The sequence below is a fragment of the Gallinula chloropus genome (assembly GCF_964237585.1).
Source record: "Gallinula chloropus genome assembly, chromosome: 20".
Classification (NCBI taxonomy): domain Eukaryota; kingdom Metazoa; phylum Chordata; class Aves; order Gruiformes; family Rallidae; genus Gallinula; species Gallinula chloropus.
Window position 1 is genome coordinate 10,148,253 of NC_140105.1, and position 19,762 is coordinate 10,168,014.

The window sequence follows — 19,762 nt, forward strand, 5'->3', positions numbered from 1 at the left end:
CTTATCCTTAACACAAACATACCACATGCTCTGCAAACATCCGCAGCCCCTTATCACCATTGCCTCTCCTGGATTCCGTTCTCCCTCCTCCTCCTGGCTGCACGCAGGAATTTCACTCTCTGGTTGCAGCTGGGTTTGGCACAGCACAGAGAGGGGCCAAAGCTCAGAGCCCCCATCCCTTTTACAACCCAAGACCCAACGTTTTCACTCCCCAACACCCTTCTCATCCCTCATACCACTGGGTGAATAGCAAAGGGGTAGAACTTGAGGACAAGCGCTACAATGGGGGCTCATGGCCTCCTCTCCTCTGTCACAGACAGTCTCAGATCTCATTCTACCAGCCAGCAAGCCTGGGGAGTCCGATGTTTGCAGAGATTCCCCGTGGAACAGTCCCCAACAAAGACCCAGAGGGATGGCAGGTGGTCAGTTCAAAGATTTTATTTAACTGTCATAAAAGGAGAAGCAGACGATGATGATTCCAAACCTGTTAACCCGGGTCAGGGACTGACAGACAATACGCACCAAATCAACCGAACCCAAAACAAAAGATCTCTCTAGGGACAGGGCAAGGGAGGGTTAGAGGCAGAGATGTAGCTACAAGAAAGCCACGGGTACTTGGTCCCAGTTCTAACACGACCTCAAGCGTGGTAGGATCCAGTAAGAGGGCTGAGGAGCTGGAACGAACGGGCCTGCCCAGCCCTCGGGCTCTCAGCGGGCTCCTTCGCCCCGAGCGCTGCCAGCGCGGCCTTGGCTGCGGCCTGCAGGGTCTGCTGTGCGGGCACGGGGGGGGAGTTGAGTGTCAAGGCAATAAATACCGACAGGCCAGGCACAGATTTCAAAGGCAGAACAGATACATAAGGCATTAACCGCTTCCCAGGCCTCGCCCGCTGCAAAGCTCTTTGTTGATGGGGGCCCGGCAGAGCAGCCCGGGCCCTCCCCAGCCCACAGCAGCCAGAAGGGCGGGTGCCCTGGAGTTTCAGTGCTTGGCAGCTACCCTGGCTGCAAGGAGAAGTGTGAGGTGATGGCAACACTGGTGATTCCCTGCCTTGCAACCCTCCCTGCTCTGCCTCGGGGTGCCGAGGCTGCCCGAGCTGGGAGTTCTAGGCAGGCAGAGCCAGGGCTGCTGCCAGCCAGCGCTCGCTTGGGACACAGGGAGGGGTGGCCAGGTGTCACCCAGGGTGTCACACCACCCTCCCCTCTGGGAGATGTCCCACCTGGGGTGAAGAACGGACCAGCAGCGAAGCGGGAAGTTGTGAATCTTTCCTAATAACCCATGAGGGGGCGTGACCAAGATGAGTGCCATGCCAACGAGCCAGGGGGGGCAAGAAGGGGGGTGGAGGGGGTGGGGGTGGCATTTAAAAAGTGTAACAAGGGCTGGGCCCCCTCCCTAGAGGATACGTGTTACACATTAAGGCATCATGGTTACAGGGAACATCCACAAATGAAGCTGCCAGCATTCCCAGGACACTGACTGGGTGGAAGGGGCAGGCCGTACATGATTTTAGCCAACAAAGGGGGTTCAATAGCTGCCTGGCATCGAAGTTCCTCAGCTACTTGGAAGCAGTAGCTACCCTGAGCTGTGCACAGGACACAGAACACGGGAGCCTCTCCCCTTCAGCACCCACCCAAACAGAGGGAGGTGAGAAGCAGCAAAGGGCCTGGAGAGGGAGCGAGCGCTCCCACCCCTGCGCTGGGACAGCACGGCCCAGGGATGGGCAGCTGGAGATCAGATGCAGACAGCACGGTTTGGTCAGTGATTCTCTCGGGAGGGGGCACGTTACAAAACTGAGCTCTGTCAAATTATAACAGGGGGTGAAAGGTAAGAGGGTTCCAATGTCAGCACTTTGGTACAGGGGGGGATTTCTACGGTAGCCACTGTCTGATTCACGCTCTCTGGGGTTTGGCCTTGGGAAGGGCTAGTCCTTCCAATCCTTCTTGATGGTCAGGTTCCACTCCCAGGACAGGTGGTCAGTCTTATCATCATCTGTGAACTTGGATTTGATGTTGTAGCTGCCCCGGGCCAGCATGCCCTTTGGGGCTTCTTCCATGGGGGTCAGAAACTCGTACTCCTCTGCTCGGGGGCCGTAGCTCCCAACCATGTACTCGGTCTTGTCAACTAGAAGGGGAGAGAGAGGTGTATGGGGGCTGTACAGCAGCCCCTTCCCCTGCATATGGGGCAAGGCTGAGGCAAGCGAAGGGTCCTTTACCGCTGTGGCAATCCCAGAGGAGCTGTGAGAACCAGACTGCCACCCACACCCACACCCCTGCTCTCTCCAGCTGCTCCTACAAGGAGCCACCCCCCTGCTCCACAGAGACCCGTTCACTGCTGTGCTCCAAGGCTGCAGGTGCAGCCAGGATCACAGGCTGTCCCCCTGCAGCAGACCCAGAAGCCTTCACATGTCCCCACAGGCTCACAGGCAAGAGACACAACCTAAGAGTCTCCTGCTGTTGGGAGCTGCTGGCGCAGCAGCAGGTGGGCCCTGCTGCAGGAAGCCCTCAGGAGAAGCAGCACCCCAGTGACACCCCCACACCCCCCCACACACTTACTTTTCACTCCTTTCCGGAACGTGTGCTGAATATATTTCAACCCTGACACGATCTCCCTGTTAACCTGCAGAGAGACGGGCAAGGACTGTAGGACACACCTCCCAGACACACCACCCGCCTCACCCACGGGAGGAGACAATTCCCTCCGTCCTGCCACTTCTCAGGGCTCAGGCCCTCCCTGTGCTGGGGTGCAGCAGGCTGCTGTTCCTCTCATTCTCCCCTTTCACATCTCAATTCTCACCCGAAAGGAGATTTTTATCCGGTACTCCACACCCTCCTTCAGCACAAACGCTTGCTTCTTGTAGCTCTCCAGGTCACCTACAAAGAAGAGAGAGTTGCTCAGAGTCCCTTTGTATTGTGCTCTGGGGTCAATTCCAGTTGCCAGAGGTGCTCAGGAAAGGACCTGCCACTACAGGGGCTGACCCTCGCTGCCTGGACAGCACACAGTCCATCCTGTTGCAGGACAGGACCCCAAAGTGGGCACGCAACGCCCCACCACGCAGCACAGATTAATTCCAGAAGGTTGCTCTGCAGATGGCTGCTCTGAGGCCCTCACCATCTCCAAGCTGCATTAGGTCACTGTGCAGGCTAGAGGGCAGCTGGCTCCCCCACCCGGCAGCTCACACCTCCACAAACACAGGGCTCGGAGCAGGGAACCAGCAGGCACCTGACTCTCTGCCTGTGGCACAGGGGTGTTCCTGAGGGCTTTGCCACTGCCAGCACTGCTTCCAGACCCCACACCAAGCCAGCAGGGAGCTGGCAGAAGGGCTGGCGTTCCTCCCTTGCTCACCTGTCAGGTCCAGCTCCAGAGGGCCAGGAGCAGTAGTGCAGACCAAGGTCAGTTTGGTCACCACCACGTTCGGAGCGTTGGGATCTACAAGAGAAGAGAGAGGGTTGTTCAATGCTCATCCCTGACACCCACCAACACAAATCCTCTTCTCCAAAGCGTAACAGTGAGAATGACACCTGCTTCTGTGCAGGGCTGGGCTCCCCACCACGTTAGGCCTGACCCCTCTAACCGCAGAGAGCCCCCCCAGTTCACCAAGCCTTACTCCAAGGGCCAGAGGTTGGCGCAGGGGGAGTTGCAGATGCTCTGGGTGCTCCAGCCCAAGCACAAAGCGCTTTGAGGGGAACAGCTCCCAGGCAGCAGGCAGGGACAAGGCAGAGCTGACAGATGGAGCTCTGGCTGCAGTGTGGCACAGCCACGTCCTAGGGCTCACCTGCAGTCACAGTGACAGCACCAAGCAGCGCCTCCTTGTACTTGCGCAGGCTCTCATCGTCCTTGTCCAGCTCCTGGATCTCCTGGATGCTCTTCTGGGCAGGTGGCTTGTAGTTGACGGAGTGTTCATCCTCCTCATTCTCAGCTGCAATCTGGGCCAGCTGCTCCGCTGTCGGCTCCTGCTCTGCCATCCTCACACAGACGAGTTACACTGAAGCGGGGAGGAGAAGTGTAACTGCAGCTGCCTGCTCCACCAGCCAGGCTCCCCCAGAACTGCTCTGCTGCGAGTCCTCAGGCTCTCCTCTCACTTGGGCCATCCATGGGCTGTCCCCGAGGCCTTCAGGAACACAACCCTGCTGAGCACCCACAGCCCCTGCCAGCTCCTCCAGCTCGTCAGCCCATGGAGGCCCACGCAAGAGGGCAGGGAAAGTTCAACCTCAGCACTTTAGTTGTAAGCTGGAAGGGGCAAAACCCCAAACCAAAGTGCTTTCCTCCATTAGAACAAGCAGGTGAGGCTTTTGCCCATCACAAGCGTGAGCCCAGAGTAAACCCAGCTCAGTTCTGCTCTGCACAAGACACGATTCCAGCTGAGAACAGGCCCTGCTGCTGGCAGGGGTGCCGGGAGCCTCTGCCGCGCTCCGGAGCTCAGGGTTTGCAACTCGATCGGATCCCTGTGCCCTGTGCCAGGTGCCTCTGGAAGACCCGAGCACCCAGCTGCCTGATTCCACACCCAGCCCCTGCCAAAGGCCCGTGTCACACACAGCCAGTGACACAGGGAATGGGTTAACGGCACGTGCGCGGTCTGGCTCGCCTGTCTGGGACTCCTGGCAGGGAAACACCCAGAGGTGCACTGAGGGCTGGTGAAGGGTGATGCCAACACCCTGCTAAAGACCTCGGTAAAAGCTGACTGCCTTGGTAATGCCTGATGCTCTGCAGGGCGTGCAAGGGTCAGCCTACCACAAGTAACAACTTGGACTCTTGACAGACTCAGTAACACTCTTTCAGTGGCAGCTTTTGGAGGGCTTTTCGTGCAGGCAACATCTTTCACAACTGACCCAATGGATCCAGGTGTATGTGGCATTACCTGGCATCCCTGCATTGACATTCCTGCTGAGCAGCACAGCTCACTACAGAACAGCATTCACTGCTCTGGCATCTGGTTTCCAAATAAACCAGGAGCTACAGCGTTTGCTACAAACACCACACACACACACACACTGGAATTCTGACCTGCCTGCACCTAAAGCTTCTCACATGGGTCACACTAAGCAAACACCCATTCTTTCTGTCTTCCAGCTAACACAGGGTTCGATTATCCCCTTCCTACCCCGTGTGCCACCCAGAAGGGGAAAGAGAAGAGGCCTCAGCACTGGCATTGGTCACACACCGTTTATGGAGCACGTTTTACAGCGACGCAAGGCAAGTTCTGCAGATGCCAGAGCCAGTCTGACTCCACATCCAGTCTGAGCCTGGTGATGGCTGCGATGCAGAGCAGTGGAGCTGTCACCTGGGCTCCTCTGAGATTTTTATCCACAGCCTTTATGAATGTTTTGTTGGCGAACAGGGCAAAGGAGGCAGATCAGACACAGAAAGGGAATTTTCATGCATCTCTGCCAGAAGAGAAGACTGCAGCAGACCTACCAGCAAACAGGCAGAGAAGAGAGAGGAGGCAAGGGGGGAGAACCGCCGGCCAGGCAGCGGGCATCCCCGTTTGGGACCCATCCCTTGCCCCCTCTCAAGCCTAAGGAGAGACTTGCTGACTTGCCTGGACTGGCAGCACTCCCCCAGGGAGGCTGCACAGCTCAGGAGTCCCAGGGCAGGACATTCTCAATGGGTGCAGCTGGCTGCCCTGACTGAGATTTAGCCCCAGCCAAACGTGGGGGAAGATGCAACACTTGGGGGTTATGACAAGGGCTGTGGACCTGATGATCTCTTGAGGTCCCTTCTAACCCCTTTGTTTCTGTGATTGTGACCTGCATGGCATGGGCACCTCTGCGTAGGGGAGCTTCTCCCACTGTACCTCCTCCATACCCATAACTCCATATGCCCTCCAGTACTGGCTCCTGTGCTTTGCAACAAACAGCTGGCCCTTCTGCCTGGTGTTCCCCATCCTGCTGTCACCGAGCAGTGGGGATATTTGTGTTCCAAAGGCCATTTAACCTCACATCATACATGAACAACCAATTAGATTTCGCCTTGGTATCTCCATACCAAACCCAGGCGCTTCCTTTGTGCTCCTGTCCCAAAAAGCCCCCAGCCTTGAGGACTCCTAGAAGTGCTGAGCACTCACTCAAGCACCCGCTCTCCTTCTCCATCCCCTTAGCGAGTCCTTTGTCTCGCCTCCAGGCTGGATTTCACCTCCCAAGCACTACAGGTCCTTCCCTCTCTGTAGGCTGAAGAGCTCCTTGACCTTCCTCCCAAGACACTTGTGGCTTTCAGGGAGAGCTTTAACCAACTCAAGTCCCAAGTCACGAACCCATGTTGACTCCCAAGCTCTGCAATCGAGCCCTCTTTGACAGCATTAATATAACAAACAGACAGTCCACCAGCATCCACACCCACATCTGCAACAGTGCTGGGTCTCTTTCTGTGGTACCAGTGTCCACAGATGCAAATCCCCTTCCAATCTCCAGGCCAAAGCTGAGACAAAGCTTCTTCCAAACATCTGGATCAGAACCAGCAAGCACCAGGCCACAGGAGTCAGCCAGCCTCTCCTCCATCACACAGAGCTCCCACAGCCAGCGCTGTGCTCGGCTGTGAGGTGAGCAGAGCAGCTCCAGCCACAGCCTGGGGCCTGGATGATCGCTGTGCTCTGCACAGGAAGAGCTGCAGCGTTAAACAGATTCCCAGCAGCTGATCTCCCGGATCAGATATCCTATCCCAGTTAAGAAATGCTCTGGTTGGAGCTACCGCCCGCTGATAACCAACCTCCCGATGTAACAGACCAGGGGGCAGCAGTTCCTCCCACACATCAGCAGCTCTGTTAGGGCAGCCCCTCTTGCAAACAGCTATTTAGCAAGAGGCACAGAAGGCATAGAACTGCCCCCCCCCCCCCAAACCAAACACAAGCCAGCCCCAAACAAAGCCCCACATCCCCAGCCCCTCGGTCGTGTCCCTACATCTCTATCTTGAATCTTGTGATCCAGAGGTAAAGAAACAGTCACACACACCCCCCGCATGGTCCCCACAGGGTCTCTGAAGCAGGGAAGCCCCCAGAGACAGAGCACAGCTCTTCACACCAGCACGCAGCCCCGTTCCAGCCAGCAGCTCAGGCCAGGTCTCAGCCCTGGAGAAATAAATTCCACTGCAGCTCTTCCAACAGGCCCTCCCCAGAGCAGCAGTCAGTGGAACAACATCTCTGATCCGGCTGTGTCCCAGGCACCGCTCAGTGCTCCCCAGGAGAGTGGGCACCTGCACCCTGTCCCTGAGCATCAGGAGGCACCTGCGACACGGGGCGCAGGGTCTCATCGCCGTGGGCCCCAGTGCTTTGGCTGCTTCTGCAGACAGACAGACAGACAGGGAGGGAGGGAGGAGGCTCCTAATCGCATCCAAACTTTTCTGAGGGCCTCAACCTCGCCCTTCAGCTCGGGATTAGCCAGGCTGCTCCAGGGCTGTGGAAGACCAGCCGCCTTCCTGCCGGGCAAAGCGAAGCCAAGGGACTCCATCGCATGCAAGCTGCCAGCAGAGAACTGCGCTCAGGGAATCCCACCTGAGCTGGTGCTGAGACCCCCAGCAACCACAAAGGAGAGCGGGTGGGCAGCACAGTCCTTCAAAGGGTTCAGCTCCCAAACCTTCCCACCACCCTGCTGACCTGCAGCCGGGCGCAGGTCGGCTTACAGGACCTCAAACCTCAGGCACTGGAAGGACATTCCTCCTCAGCTCTCTACAGGAGGGAGGCTCTCGGGTGCCCTGCTCAGCACCTCTGCACGGCAGCTCTCCAGCTCGCACGGCGCCGCCGAGCCGGAGAATGCCAGAGCCGGTGCCTCAGCGGCTCCGGGGAGCACTGCTGCTCTGCGAGGGGGCACAGACCCGCTGTGAGCTCTGCCATGGCTGGGACAGAAGGGGAGTGCTGTGCCCAGCCTGGAAGCAAATCGCAGGAGGGGGGCTACTTGGCTACAGGAACAGCTCTGAGCTCCTCTCAGATCCCTGCAGACCCCAGGAGCCCGCAGGAGACAGCAGGAGGCTGAATCCCTTCCCGCCTGGGAATTTACAGCCGGTTGCCTTCCACGCTTCCTCAAGTCAGCAGTTTCTCCTGGACTCTCTCAGCATTTTTCCCGCCGGACAGAGGAGCCAGCAGCAGCGAATGCGAGAGCCCCACCTTCTGCCCGACACACACGCTGCTGGGAACACAACCCCGTTTGTTTTCAGGCCGACAGTGATAAACAGCGACTTCTCCACAGCCCGGGATCAAGATCCCAGAGCACCAGAGTTAGGCAGAATCTCTTCAGATGAGCTAATTGGCTTCCAACGTCCTTAAGGCCACGGCTCAGCCGGGGACACAGCAAGTGCCAATTCCAGCAGTCCCCACCCTTCCTCCTTCTGCCCGTGGCGCAAGGGAAAGCTTGTGCAGCCACACGGCAAACTCGACTGGAATTCCATCCAGTTAACAGCCGTTTCTGCAGGCTTCTTTTCCAGCTGGATCAGGCTGCTTCCTAACCTGCTTCAGGCTGCAGCTACAGAAGCTGCTACGCCATGAGGAGCTCACGTAGAGCGTCCCGAGGCTGCGCTGCTGCACGTGTACAACGGCCCCTCAGGAGGCTGGACCAGAGGTAACCACGGCTCGGAGGGCTCCCGGCACAGCGGCAGGGGAGGGCAGGCATATCAAGCAGCACAGGAGGGACTGGTGACTCACAGACACTTCCCAAGGCAGAGCATTGTCCCCTGATTCCTCACAGGAATTTGGAGGCAAGAGATTCCTGGTAATGCTGCTGCACCAGTTGCTTTGTAAGGGCGTCTCAGAGAACTCTCATCTCGCCTTCAGATGAAGGACTCTGGAAACAGCCCGTGCTGCCTTTTGGGGACTTGGCTGTTTGCAGATGTAGGGGGTTTTTGTTTGGGGTTTTTTTGGTTTTGCTTTTTTTTCCTCTCTCTCGTGACATAAGCCTGGACTGCAGCTCACCTACAAGGCGTTAACTGTCAAAAGCAAAACCAAAGCTGTGAGCAGAGCTGCACACGCTCACGACTGCAGACGCCTAAAACCCTCTTTGCAGCCCCACAGCCAGGATGCAAACAAGTGACGAGGGTAAAAGGGGCTGCAGCCTGGCTGGGTCATGTGGCGACCCTGGTGCTGCAGCCATGGGCACTCCCAGGAGCGTGACCCATCCGTATGAATCACCGCTCCTCCCCAGCGGGACAGCACAAGGAAACTGTCCCTGCTCAGCAGTTGTGGGACAGGGATACCCGCACTGGAAGAACGCTGGGAAAACCAGAGCAATGAAGCGCTTCTGGACCAGACCCGAAACCCTCCAGACAACCATCTGGCTGCTTAACTCGACCGGGAGTTCTCCTTGTGTTAACAAAAGGGAAGTTGTGGCTTTCAGAGTTGCAGCGAAGCCCCTGCGGAGCCAGGGAAAGCCTGGCCGCCCTTCCTGCGGGCTGCAAGGGAGGAGAACCCACAGCCCGGGCAGGGGCCGGGCTGCAGCCCCCACACACGCTGCCCCCGCTGCTCTGCCCTGCGCCCGGGCTGCAGCACACGAAGGGGCACGAACCGGGCTCCTCGGTCACCGGGCTCCTCGGTCACCGGGCTCCTCGGTTCCTCCAGCGCGGGCGGAAAGGGACCCCGGGGGAGCCGCCTCCAGGTTCCTCGTTTCGCACCCAGAAGCCATTTATGGAGAACCTGCCCGAGGCGCACGGGCGCGCCGGCACCTCCCCCCGCCCCGGGAAGCCAAACGGGCCCGGCGCTCGCTCCCACCGCCCCCCCCACCCCCGCCTCCCCGTGCCCGACCCGCTCGGGGCCGCCCGCGTCCCGCCCCGGCCTCCAGCCTCTCGCCCCGCGGGCTCCGCTCCCACCCCCACCGACCCCCCGAAGGTCGCGCAAGGGCACTCGTGGCCCCGCTCCCGCGCCCCGGCCGCGCCCCGGCCCTTCCCGCGGCGCGGAGCCGGCGGGGAGCGGCGCGGCCCCGCTCGGGCGAGGTCGGAAGCGCGGCCCCGCTCCCCCCCCACCCCCCACGCCCCCCGCCTCCCCTCCCCGTCCCGCCGCAGGCCCCCGCCCCGCCCTACCGGCCCTGCTCGCTCGCTCTCCGCGCCGCGGTGACAACGCCGCCGGGATCCGCCCAGCCGCCCGCGCTCCCCCGCACTTCCGGGACACGCCCGTCACTTCCCGTTAAGCCGCTGCGCGAGCCTCACTTCCGGGCGCGTTCATTGGCCCGGGGGGAAGGGGAAGAGAGAGGGAGGGAGGGAGGGAGAGAGAGGGAGGGAGGGAGAGAGAGAGGGGGAGGGAGGGAGAGGGAAGAGGGAGAGAGGGGGAGGGAAGAGGGAGAGAGGGGGAGGGAAGAGGGAGAGAGGGGGAGGGAAGAGGGAGAGAGGGGGAGGGAGGGAGAGAGGGGGAGGGAGGGAGGGAGGGAGAGAGGGGGAGGGAGGGAGGGAGGGAGGGAGGGAGAGAGGGGGAGGGAGGGAGGGAAGAGGGAGAGGGAGGGAGGGAGGGAGGGAGGGAAGAGGGAGAGGGAGGGAGGGAGGGAGGGAGGGAGGGAAGAGGGAGAGGGAGGGAGGGAGGGAGGGAGGGAGGGAAGAGGGAGAGGGAGGGAGGGAGGGAGGAAGGGAAGAGGGAGGGAGGGAGGAAGGGAAGAGGGAGGGAGGGAGGGAAGAGGGAGAGGGAGGGAGGGAGGGAAGAGGGAGAGAGAGGGAGGGAGGGAAGAGGGAGAGAGAGGGAGGGAGGGAAGAGGGAGAGAGAGGGAGGGAGGGAAGAGGGAGAGGGAGGGAGGGAGGGAAGAGGGAGAGAGAGGGAGGGAGGGGAGAGGGAGGGAGGGAGGGAGAGAGGGGGCAGGCAGGGAGGGAGAGAGAGGGGGAGAGGGAGGGAGAGAGAGGGGGAGAGGGAGGGAGAGAGAGGGGGAGAGGGAGGGAGAGAGAGGGGGAGAGGGAGGGAGAGAGGGGGGGAGAGAGGGGGGGAGAGAGGGGGGGAGAGAGAGGGGGAGAGAGAGGGGGAGAGAGAGGGGGAGAGAGAGGGGGAGAGAGAGGGGGAGAGAGAGGGGGAGAGAGAGGGGGAGAGAGAGGGGGAGAGAGAGGGGGAGAGAGAGGGGGAGAGAGAGGGGGAGAGAGAGGGGGAGAGAGAGGGGGAGAGAGAGGGGGAGAGAGAGGGGGAGAGAGAGGGGGAGAGAGAGGGGGAGAGAGAGGGGGAGAGAGAGGGGGAGAGAGAGGGGGAGAGAGAGGGGGAGAGAGAGGGGGAGAGAGAGGGGGGAGAGAGAGGGGGAGAGAGAGGGGGAGAGAGAGGGGAGAGAGAGGGGGAGAGAGAGGGGGAGAGAGGGGGGAGAGAGAGGGGGAGAGAGAGGGGGAGAGAGAGGGGGAGAGAGAGGGGGAGAGAGAGGGGGAGAGAGAGGGGGAGAGAGAGGGGGAGAGAGAGGGGGAGAGAGAGGGGGAGAGAGAGGGGGAGAGAGAGGGGGAGAGAGAGGGGGAGAGAGAGGGGGAGAGAGAGGGGAGAGAGAGGGGGAGAGAGAGGGGAGAGAGAGGGGGAGAGAGAGGGGAGAGAGAGGGGAGAGAGAGGGGAGAGAGAGGGGGAGAGAGAGGGGGAGAGAGGGGGGAGAGAGAGGGGGAGAGAGAGGGGAGAGGGGGAGAGGGAGGGAGAGAGAGGGGGAGAGGGAGGGAGGGAGGGAGGGAGGGAGGAGGAGAGGCGCACACAGGCGGAGGCGCACGAGGCGGCGGTGTCGTCACGCGTCTGTTTATTGCGGTGGAAAAGCCACCGGGACCCGGCGCGGGGCGAGTATCCCAAAACTCGGTACAAAACGGGGCTCGTCAGCGTTAAAAAAAAACCTTTACAGGAGTTTAAAACCTATCCCAGAACCAAAGGAAAACAAACGCCATCCTCGGCCGGCGCGGCGTCGCGGCATCGGGGGGGGCGCGGCGCGGTCCGTCCCGCCGCTTAGCTGGTGTCCATCTGGAAGAGAAGGGAGAGGGGAGGTGTCACTGTGCGGCTACTGGAGCCGCAGACCCACGGCGGGAGGTGGTTCTGCACCTCGGGGAGCCAGAGCCACCGGCACCGCGGCCGCGGCGACGCTCCGGCAGCACCCGCACCACCCCCGTCCTGTTCCTGCGGTGCTGCTCCCACGCCCTGGCCCCAGCCCTGCACCAGGAGGGTTGGGACAGCCAAGGGAGTCCATCCCGAGGGACTCTGCGCGTTACGGACTCACACCCACCATCGGCACCCCCCTGCCCCCGCCCTGGCTTTGTCTCATGGGTTTGGGTTTTGCTTTCCCTCTCTCCAGCCCATTATCTCTGTGGGGTTTGGGATGCAGCTACTGTGGGTCAGAGCAGCTCCAGCCATGGAACAACCCGCCCAACACCAGCCCCGGCGAGCTGCGGAGATGGAAAGGGTTTGGGCATCCGTGGCAGCAGCTCCCAAGGTGCTCTGGGAAGCAGAGCTGAGCTGTGTGGCTTTAGACAGAGACAGCTTCAGTCCAATGACCTGGGAAGCACTTGCTCTCTCCTGCCAGCTCCAGGCTGCCATCTCCAGGCTGCCATCCTTTCCCAGAACGCGACACCACAGGGAACCTGGGCAGTGCCCCTGCAGCACTTACCCTGGCATTATAAGCATCCAGCTGTGCATCTAGTTCTTCTGCGGAGAGCTGCTGTTTGGAAGTTCTTCCAGCTCCTCTGCCTCTCCCTCTGTTCCCACCACGAGCTCCTCGCCTATTACCACCTCCACCACCGAATCCTCCTGAACCACCACGGTTTCTGGTCATTCCACCTCTGTTTACACTGGAATTTTTAAAGAGCGTTCCCATTAACCCCGAGAGGCACACTGCTTGCCCAACGGGACGCTGGTCCATGCTTTCTACTCTGAGAGGGACCAGGCGCGCTCCCGCACCGTGCTGAGCGGGTTACAGCATCTCCCGGGGCCGGTATGGCCTCTCACCTCTGTGCTGGTCTCCTCTGTGTGTCGATCTGTGACGTGACCAGCTGAATGTTCATGGGGCGACCTGCAAGAAGAGCAGCCTGTGAGCTGGGGCGCGGGGACACGGGCTGCTCCAGCCAACAGCGCGCGCTCCGGGGACGGCCAGGCAGACTCACCGTCCAAGGGGACCCCGTTGTACTGCTTCATCGCTTTCAGAGCGTCTGCCTTCCTTTCGAAATGCACGTCCGCTGTCCCTAGGCTGCGGCCGGACCTGTCATAGTGCACGGCTGCCTTCTTCAGGGTCCCGAACTCGGCAAAGAGCTCCTGAGGGGGAGAGGGAGAAGAGCGCACGGGTCCACCAGTGCTGCGAACACCGCGCAGCCCAGAGCCGCGCGCAACCCTCTCGGCCATCACGGGCAACCCCCTCAAGGCACTTCTGAGGACTGGCAGAAAAAGCATCACAGAGTGGGGAGCACAAGCCCACCAGGGCTTCTTATTCACCACTAGCATGGTGCAGATGTTCAGTCAGCAAAGCAGACTCAAGGGATGCCGACCTGTTTCTTTTCCCAGGGAAACTGTGGGTGTTTCTGCTGGGGCTGAGTCAATGGGACGAGTATTTGAAAGTAACCCAGCCCCTGCACTGTCTCAGGGAGGAGGGTGGAGCTGTAGGAGTGCATGGGTGCAGGGATTCACAAGACCATCACAGCTTGAGCATGCCAAGCTTTTCTTCTGCCCCACTTAAAACTTTACCAGGCCAGGTGCAATTTTAAAACAGCCCCATTAAGAACATACCCCAAGACCTGAGATGAGGAAGACCCTGCTGCCAAAGCGTGTCACACACTGTCACAAAGGATGGAAACAATGAGGCAGCGATGGAGCCCCCAGTTTTGTTTCACAGGAGCTGTACTTCATCAGTCACCAAGGACACCTCAGCTTCATGAGCTCCTGCTATACCCACTGCCTTGGAAGCTCAATGCCTGCACCAGAGCAGCCAGGCACCCAGAGGGACGGGCCACCCTCCAGTATCTGCTCAAAGCCCAGCTGTCCTCAACGGCCACACAACCGTCCCTGTGAGCTGCTGCACAGGCTCCTGATGGGGCACCCTACGTGCTCATCCACTGGGTAAGGAAGCTGTGCTTCAGGCAGGGCTGCAGGCCAGCTCCTCCTCATGCTCACTCATTCACCAGAGGTGAACGTTAACACAGAGCTCAACAGGAGCTTCCTGGAATGGAGGATGGTGCTCGGCCACGTCTCCCAAGCCAGACTCCCTTGGCACTGTGGGGAATGCAGGTCCCTCCTGAGCAGCAGCCAACACTCAGGGAGCCACACTGCACAGCTCCTGCAAGAGCAACGCACGGTCAAGGGAGGTTCATGGTTCCTCCTGACACAGGGCTGGAGCTGATGCTGGGCTGTACCTCAACAGCAAAGCCATTAGCATAGAAACAAAGAAAGAGATCACCACATCTGAGGCAGCACTCAATTACCGGGTGGCAGGAACAGACAGAGGCAAAGCCATAGGGTCAGCTTTGCTGCTAAGTAAACCAGAGGTGGAAGCTCACCTCAGCCTCAGCAGAAAAGGCGAATCCCAACTGCCAGACAAGGCAGAGAGGCGGCTTAAACTGAGGCAACTCTGCAGAGCCACCTTTCACCACCTTTCACACGCCAGGGCCTGACCCTAACAAACCTATTTAACCCCGATCTAAGCAGACAGGAGAAAAAGAGGTGGGTTTAGGCACGTTATGCAGTAACTGGGTGACCTGAAAGAGCTCACTCCCAACTCCCCAGGCACAGCGTGAACCAGCTGATGAAGAAAGCACCAAGTGCTCAGCGGCTTCTCCCTGGTGAGACCAACGAGGACCAGGAGCCAGCTCCAAAGGAAGTGCTGTGCAGCGTGGCTGAGCCTGCGGCGGGGATGGTCTCATCCACAAGTGTTTATTTCTGCACAGCTCACCACCTGCTCAGGAGCAGGGCAGGAGCACCAGGCCCCACACACAGCCAGAAGCAGACCACACCGTACACCCGACCGAAAGGGCCCATCAGGGTCTCACCCGCGGAAGGGCTGCAACAAGGAATGCGACAGGTGACCCGGCCAGAAGAGCCACACCAGGTAGTGCAGGGACAGGAGTGTAGTGAGGGGGGGGTGTGTTCTCCCTCCCTCCCTCATCACATCAACGGATGAGCCCTCAGGAATACCTCACTGCTCCACGGAATGAGACTTTAACAAAGCTGTACAAACCCATCCCACGGAGCCAGCACGCAGACGGACGATACAGTTACAGAGCTCCTGCATCTCTGTGGACCTGGAGAGCTTGTGCTAAATTCTCCACTCCCAGTTGGGCTCAGGCATAGAGCAGCATCTCCCCACACATACCATGGTGGAGTCACTCACACCACCATCAGCTCTGCGGAAGGCAGCAGCTTTTCCCCCCTCAGGGTCACCAGAACCGCTGCAGCGTTGGCGCTCGCAGCACTGGCACAGAGCTCATCCTCTCAGGAACCTCCCAGCACGGTAGTGGAAGACACAGGGACCTGCAGGGCTCCCACGGGTGCCCAGGGCACCCAACGCCGACACTATGAATGAAACCCCCCGTGAACAGCCCCCGCACACCCCGGGGGGCCGCTCCCAAGCCCCCTACCTGGATGTCCGCATCCGAGACGCCGAAGTCCAGGTTCGAGACGAGGAGCTTCCCGCCGGTCTCCACACCGGCCCCCGCCCCGAAACCGCTGTCGAACAGGTCGTGCTGCCACTTCTCCGGGAGCTGCTTCGGCTACAACGACACCGGGGACCTCACTGAACCGGCGCCGGGGAACCGGCCAGTCACGGGCCGGGGCCGCCGCCCGCGCTTCCCGCCCCGCCGGGGGGCGGACAAAGGGCGCCGGGAGCGGACAAAGAGCCGCCCGCGCGCCCGCCCCGCGTCCTCCCGCCGCCGCCGCCGCCTCCCGCCCCTTCCCGCCGCCCCCCGCCCCATCCCGCCGTCCCTCCCCCCCCACCCGCGGAACGCCCGGGCCGGGAGCCGGTTCCCCACAGCTTCGCCAAGCCCCGCAAGCAACCGCTGCTCCCCCCGCCCGCCCCGCCGCGCTCCATACCCGGCTGTAGGGCGCGGGCCGGTTCCTGCCGCCGCCCCGGGCCATCACCGGCCTGTTCCGCACGGGGCCGCCGCCTCCCGCTCTCCCGACTCCCACGCCGCCCCGGCCCGGCCCTCCCCCGCGGGTGGCGCCGCCCCGGCCCCGGCCGCCTCCTCGCCCGGCTCCCCGCTGGCTCCGGTTGAGCTTGATGATATCGTCCAGGGACATGTCCATCTTGTCGGCCATGATGGCGGCTCCGCTCCGGGGCCCGCGCTTCCGGCCGCGCCGCGCCGCCGCCGGTAGCGGAAGAGGCGGAGCCGGGGAGGGGGGGGAGTGTGTGTGGGTGAGGAGGGGGAGGGGGAAGAGCAGGAGGGAGCCCGCGCTCGGCGGCGGGAGGATGCGGGTTCGTGTGCGGAGCTGGCACGGCGTCGCCTCCTGGCTGTGGGTGGCGAACGACGAGAACTGCGGGATCTGCCGCATGGCCTTCAACGGCTGCTGCCCCGACTGTGAGCGGGGCGGGGGCGGGATGGGGCCGGGGAGGGGAGAGGAGGGGAGGGGAGGGGGGGGGGGGGGGAGCACCGGGAGCCCGGGCTGACCGTCCCCCGCCGCTCCGCCCCGCAGGTAAGGTGCCCGGTGACGACTGCCCGCTGGTGTGGGGCCAGTGCTCGCACTGCTTCCACATGCACTGCATCCTCAAGTGGCTCAACTCGCAGCAGGTGCAGCAGCACTGCCCCATGTGCCGCCAGGAGTGGAAGTTCAAGGAGTGACGGCCGCTCCCGCCGTTAAACCGGGGGCGGGGCCGTTCCCTCCCCTCCGCGCTCCCGCCCCACGATAAACGCGCGGCCGCCATCCACCCACCCACCCATCCACCCATCCACCCATCCATCCGCCCGCCCCGCCGATGCCCGGTCCCGCCTCGGCCACCCGTGGGGCCGCCGGTGTGCGGCTCCTCCCGGGAGGGCGGGACGTGCCCCCCTTCCCCATCATCATCATCATCATCCCCCCGCGCCCGGTTATAAAGGCGGCGGCTCCGGAGAGCCGCGGTCCCGGCGGAACCATGCGCGCCGCCGGCTGGCTGGGGCTGGCGCTGGGGCTGCTCTGCCTCTGCCGCCCCGCCGAGCCCTGGTACAAGCCGGCGGCCGGGCCCCGGCACTACTCGGTGGGTAGAGCCTCGGGGCTGCTCGCCGGTCTCCGCCGCTCGCCTCACGCCCGCCGCTCCGGCACCGACGGCATCTCCGAGCCCGGTCCCGGCGCGCTGCCACCCGGCTCGGCCAGCCCAGGCCAGTGGCTCCGCGCCGCGGTGAGTACCGGGGCCGCCCCGGGGGGCTCGGGGCACGGTGTGCGCCGCGGGAGCGGGACCCTCTGCCCGCCGTGGGCGGGGGGCGGGGGGCAGCCCCGGCGCCCCCTCCCCCGGGCAGCGCCGCCGTGCCGGCCCGTGTCGATGGTCTCCCCGCAGGTGCTGTGCGTGACGGATGTCGCCCCCGACCCACCGAGCTGCCGGGCGCCGCCGGGAGCCCCCGGCACGCTGCAGTGCAAGGCGGAGGTGACCGTGTCCATGGAGCCCGCGGGGTGCGCGGCCGCCTGAGCTGCCGGCGGCGGCTCTGCCGTGACAATAAACGTGCTTGGGCCGACTCCGTCCCCTGGTTCTTTGCGGGGGTGGGAGGTGCCGCGGGATAAGGGGAACGCACCGGGTGCGGTGGGGCTGGGGGATGCTCTGCCGGGCTCACGCCGAGGAAGCGTCTCACCTGTGAGGCTGCTGAGCATCCCCCTCACGCCCTGCAGCCCCCCTGAGCCCTGTGGGATGCTGTCTGGGGCTGGGCTGAGTGCTGGGTGAAGGGCAGTAGCACCCTGGCAGTGGGGAGGGGGCTGAGCTGAGCACAGTGCCCAGCCTGTGCTGTGTGGGTGCTCCAGGGTGCCTGTGGGGTACGGGTATCCCCATCCCCTGCTGCCTCCAGGGCTTGGTCAGCCAACTGAGTGCCCACTGCCTGCCTCGACTGGCCCTTCACCGAGCCCTGGGGACCTGTGACAGCACCACAAGGGCTCCAGCCCCACTGAACCCAACACCTTTCCCCCTCCTGGGTGTCACGGCTGCCCAAACACGGGGCAGAAGGATCACTTGCTGATGATGCCTGTCAAACTGGTGCCCCTCTGTCAGCCCTAAGCCAGCCTGATGACTGCGGTGGCCACAGGACACGGTGCAGGGAGCCCATGCAGGCAGCACGGTGCCAGGCTGAGCCACGGGGAGCAGCAGGAACTGATTTGCTGGGTGGTGAATAACCACAGGCAGGTGCTTCTGGCCCTGCATTGCCCCAGCTTGGAAGGGTCCCCCTGCCCCACCAACCCCCACCCCCCTGCCATGGTTCTGATGGAGACCTGAGCATGGCTCCTGCCCAGCACCGGGGCACCCAGCTGTGCTCCAGCAGTAGGATGTGGGCTCTGGGACAAGAGTGAGGTGGCAGCAAACCCCCAACACCAGCTGCTCCCTAGCAAGGGCACCCCCCACCCCCAGGCATCTGGGGGGGCTGCCTCTTCCCTGGAGGTGAGGAGCACAGCACCCAGCCTGGTCTCATCCTTCCTGGACTCACCATGTCTGGCAAGTGCCTGCAGAGCCCTGGCCCCCCCTGCACAGTGGGACGGGTGTGCCAGGGCCATCAAGGAGCTGGGTCTGGGCTCTGGCCAAGGCAGCTGACAGTGACTCACATAGGGGACTGGCTGATGGGGCCCTGAGATGACCCCAGCCCCGGACCGCTGTGGAGTCTGGGCTAAAGCTCCCGCTCCCCTCAGCAGCATGATGGCTGCTCTTACAAGAGATAATTATGGCACCAGCAAATTAGTTCCCATTAGAGACATATCAGGCACTCACTGCAGTCCGTGTCCTAAGGTGGGGGGGGCTGTTCTTGGGGTGGGTGCAGAGCCAGCATCATCATCTTCTGTGCTTGGGGGAAGGAGGGGGGGGAGAAAACACCCAAACCCCAGAAAACAAGTCAGTCACAAACTTGAAATTGATGTAATTATTTTCCCCAATTTAAACCCCACGCTCCTTTATGCCCCTGGGACTCACAAGCTGTCAGGAAGCAGAAGCGCAGAAGAAGAGCCCAGAGGCATCTGGAGGAAGGAACAACGGGCAGAAGTTTTCAGAGTAAACTCAGCAGCAGCCCTCAGCTGCCCCAAGGAACAGCCAAGTTGATATTTCCATGCAAAGAAGTGATGCCAGTGGGCAGGCACCCGCACAGGGCCAGAGCAGACACAAAATTCCTCTGTCATTTTTTAATAACAGCAGCACCTGCCTGGGTCCCAGAGGCAGCTCGTTTACATGCAGATGCTCAGCCTGGGGGGGATGTGTCACTCTGGCTGAGAAGTTTGTTTGTAATGACAAACTTTCATGAGGTCTCAGTGGTGGGGGGGGTGGGGTATGCGCTGCAGAGGGGTTGTTTGTGTGCTCAACCGCTGGTGGAGCCTGGGAAGGGGCTGACAGCTCGGTCTCATGGCATTTTTGGGGCTGAGGAGCAACTTTGCCAGCTGCAGGCATGCCCTGATGCAGTTGGATGTCAGCAGGAGGGTGCACAGGGCAGCTGGGTGCCGTGATGGGACTGGAGCAGAGCACCAGGTACAATGGGGTCCCAGCACACACATCCCCCAGGCAGATGTTTGGGATCACTCCAGCACCCCAGGGCTGCCCTTTCCTCTCCTCCAGCTGCAGAAGGCTCCTTGCACTGCCCAGCCTTGCTGCTGGAACCCTCTCACAGGCTGCCAGCACCCTGGGGGGACAGAGAGCCCAGCTCACAACGTGAGTGCAGCAACAGGCTCGAGTAGTGAGGACCATCCTTGCCCTCCTGCATCAGCTATGGGGCTGTAAGGGACAGCTGGGAGCAGCCCTGGGTGACGTG

The 19,762-nt window shown here is 61.9% G+C and overlaps 4 protein-coding genes across 4 annotated transcripts; 2 read left to right on the forward strand and 2 right to left on the reverse strand.

Annotated features, from left to right (window-relative positions):
* Positions 1–428: 428 nt before the first annotated feature.
* On the reverse strand, positions 429–10,050 carry ARHGDIA (Rho GDP dissociation inhibitor alpha). Its single transcript, XM_084273541.1, has 6 exons — positions 9,986–10,050; positions 3,768–3,977; positions 3,338–3,421; positions 2,789–2,865; positions 2,548–2,611; positions 429–2,116 (listed from the first exon to the last, which is right to left on the reverse strand). Exons 2-6 carry the CDS (start codon positions 3,955–3,957, stop codon positions 1,917–1,919), a joined length of 615 nt encoding a protein of 204 aa, XP_084129667.1. The 5' UTR covers positions 3,958–3,977; positions 9,986–10,050; the 3' UTR covers positions 429–1,916.
* A 1,569-nt stretch (positions 10,051–11,619) lies between these two features.
* Positions 11,620–16,136, reverse strand: ALYREF (Aly/REF export factor). Its single transcript, XM_084273615.1, has 6 exons — positions 15,897–16,136; positions 15,446–15,577; positions 12,986–13,133; positions 12,831–12,894; positions 12,493–12,673; positions 11,620–11,852 (listed from the first exon to the last, which is right to left on the reverse strand). Exons 1-6 carry the CDS (start codon positions 16,119–16,121, stop codon positions 11,838–11,840), a joined length of 765 nt encoding a protein of 254 aa, XP_084129741.1. The 5' UTR covers positions 16,122–16,136; the 3' UTR covers positions 11,620–11,837.
* Positions 16,137–16,224: 88 nt separating this feature from the next.
* ANAPC11 (anaphase promoting complex subunit 11) lies at positions 16,225–16,642 on the forward strand (the record flags this gene model as incomplete). Its single annotated transcript, XM_084273577.1, has 2 exons — positions 16,225–16,381; positions 16,497–16,642. The coding sequence occupies exons 1-2, from the start codon at positions 16,273–16,275 to the stop codon at positions 16,640–16,642; spliced, it is 255 nt and encodes an 84-aa protein (XP_084129703.1). The 5' UTR covers positions 16,225–16,272.
* Positions 16,643–16,776: 134 nt separating this feature from the next.
* NPB (neuropeptide B) lies at positions 16,777–17,499 on the forward strand (the record flags this gene model as incomplete). The annotated part of the gene is made up of 2 exons (XM_084273576.1): positions 16,777–17,175; positions 17,332–17,499. The coding sequence occupies 2 exons, from the start codon at positions 16,777–16,779 to the stop codon at positions 17,458–17,460; spliced, it is 528 nt and encodes a 175-aa protein (XP_084129702.1). The 3' UTR covers positions 17,461–17,499.
* Positions 17,500–19,762: the final 2,263 nt, after the last annotated feature.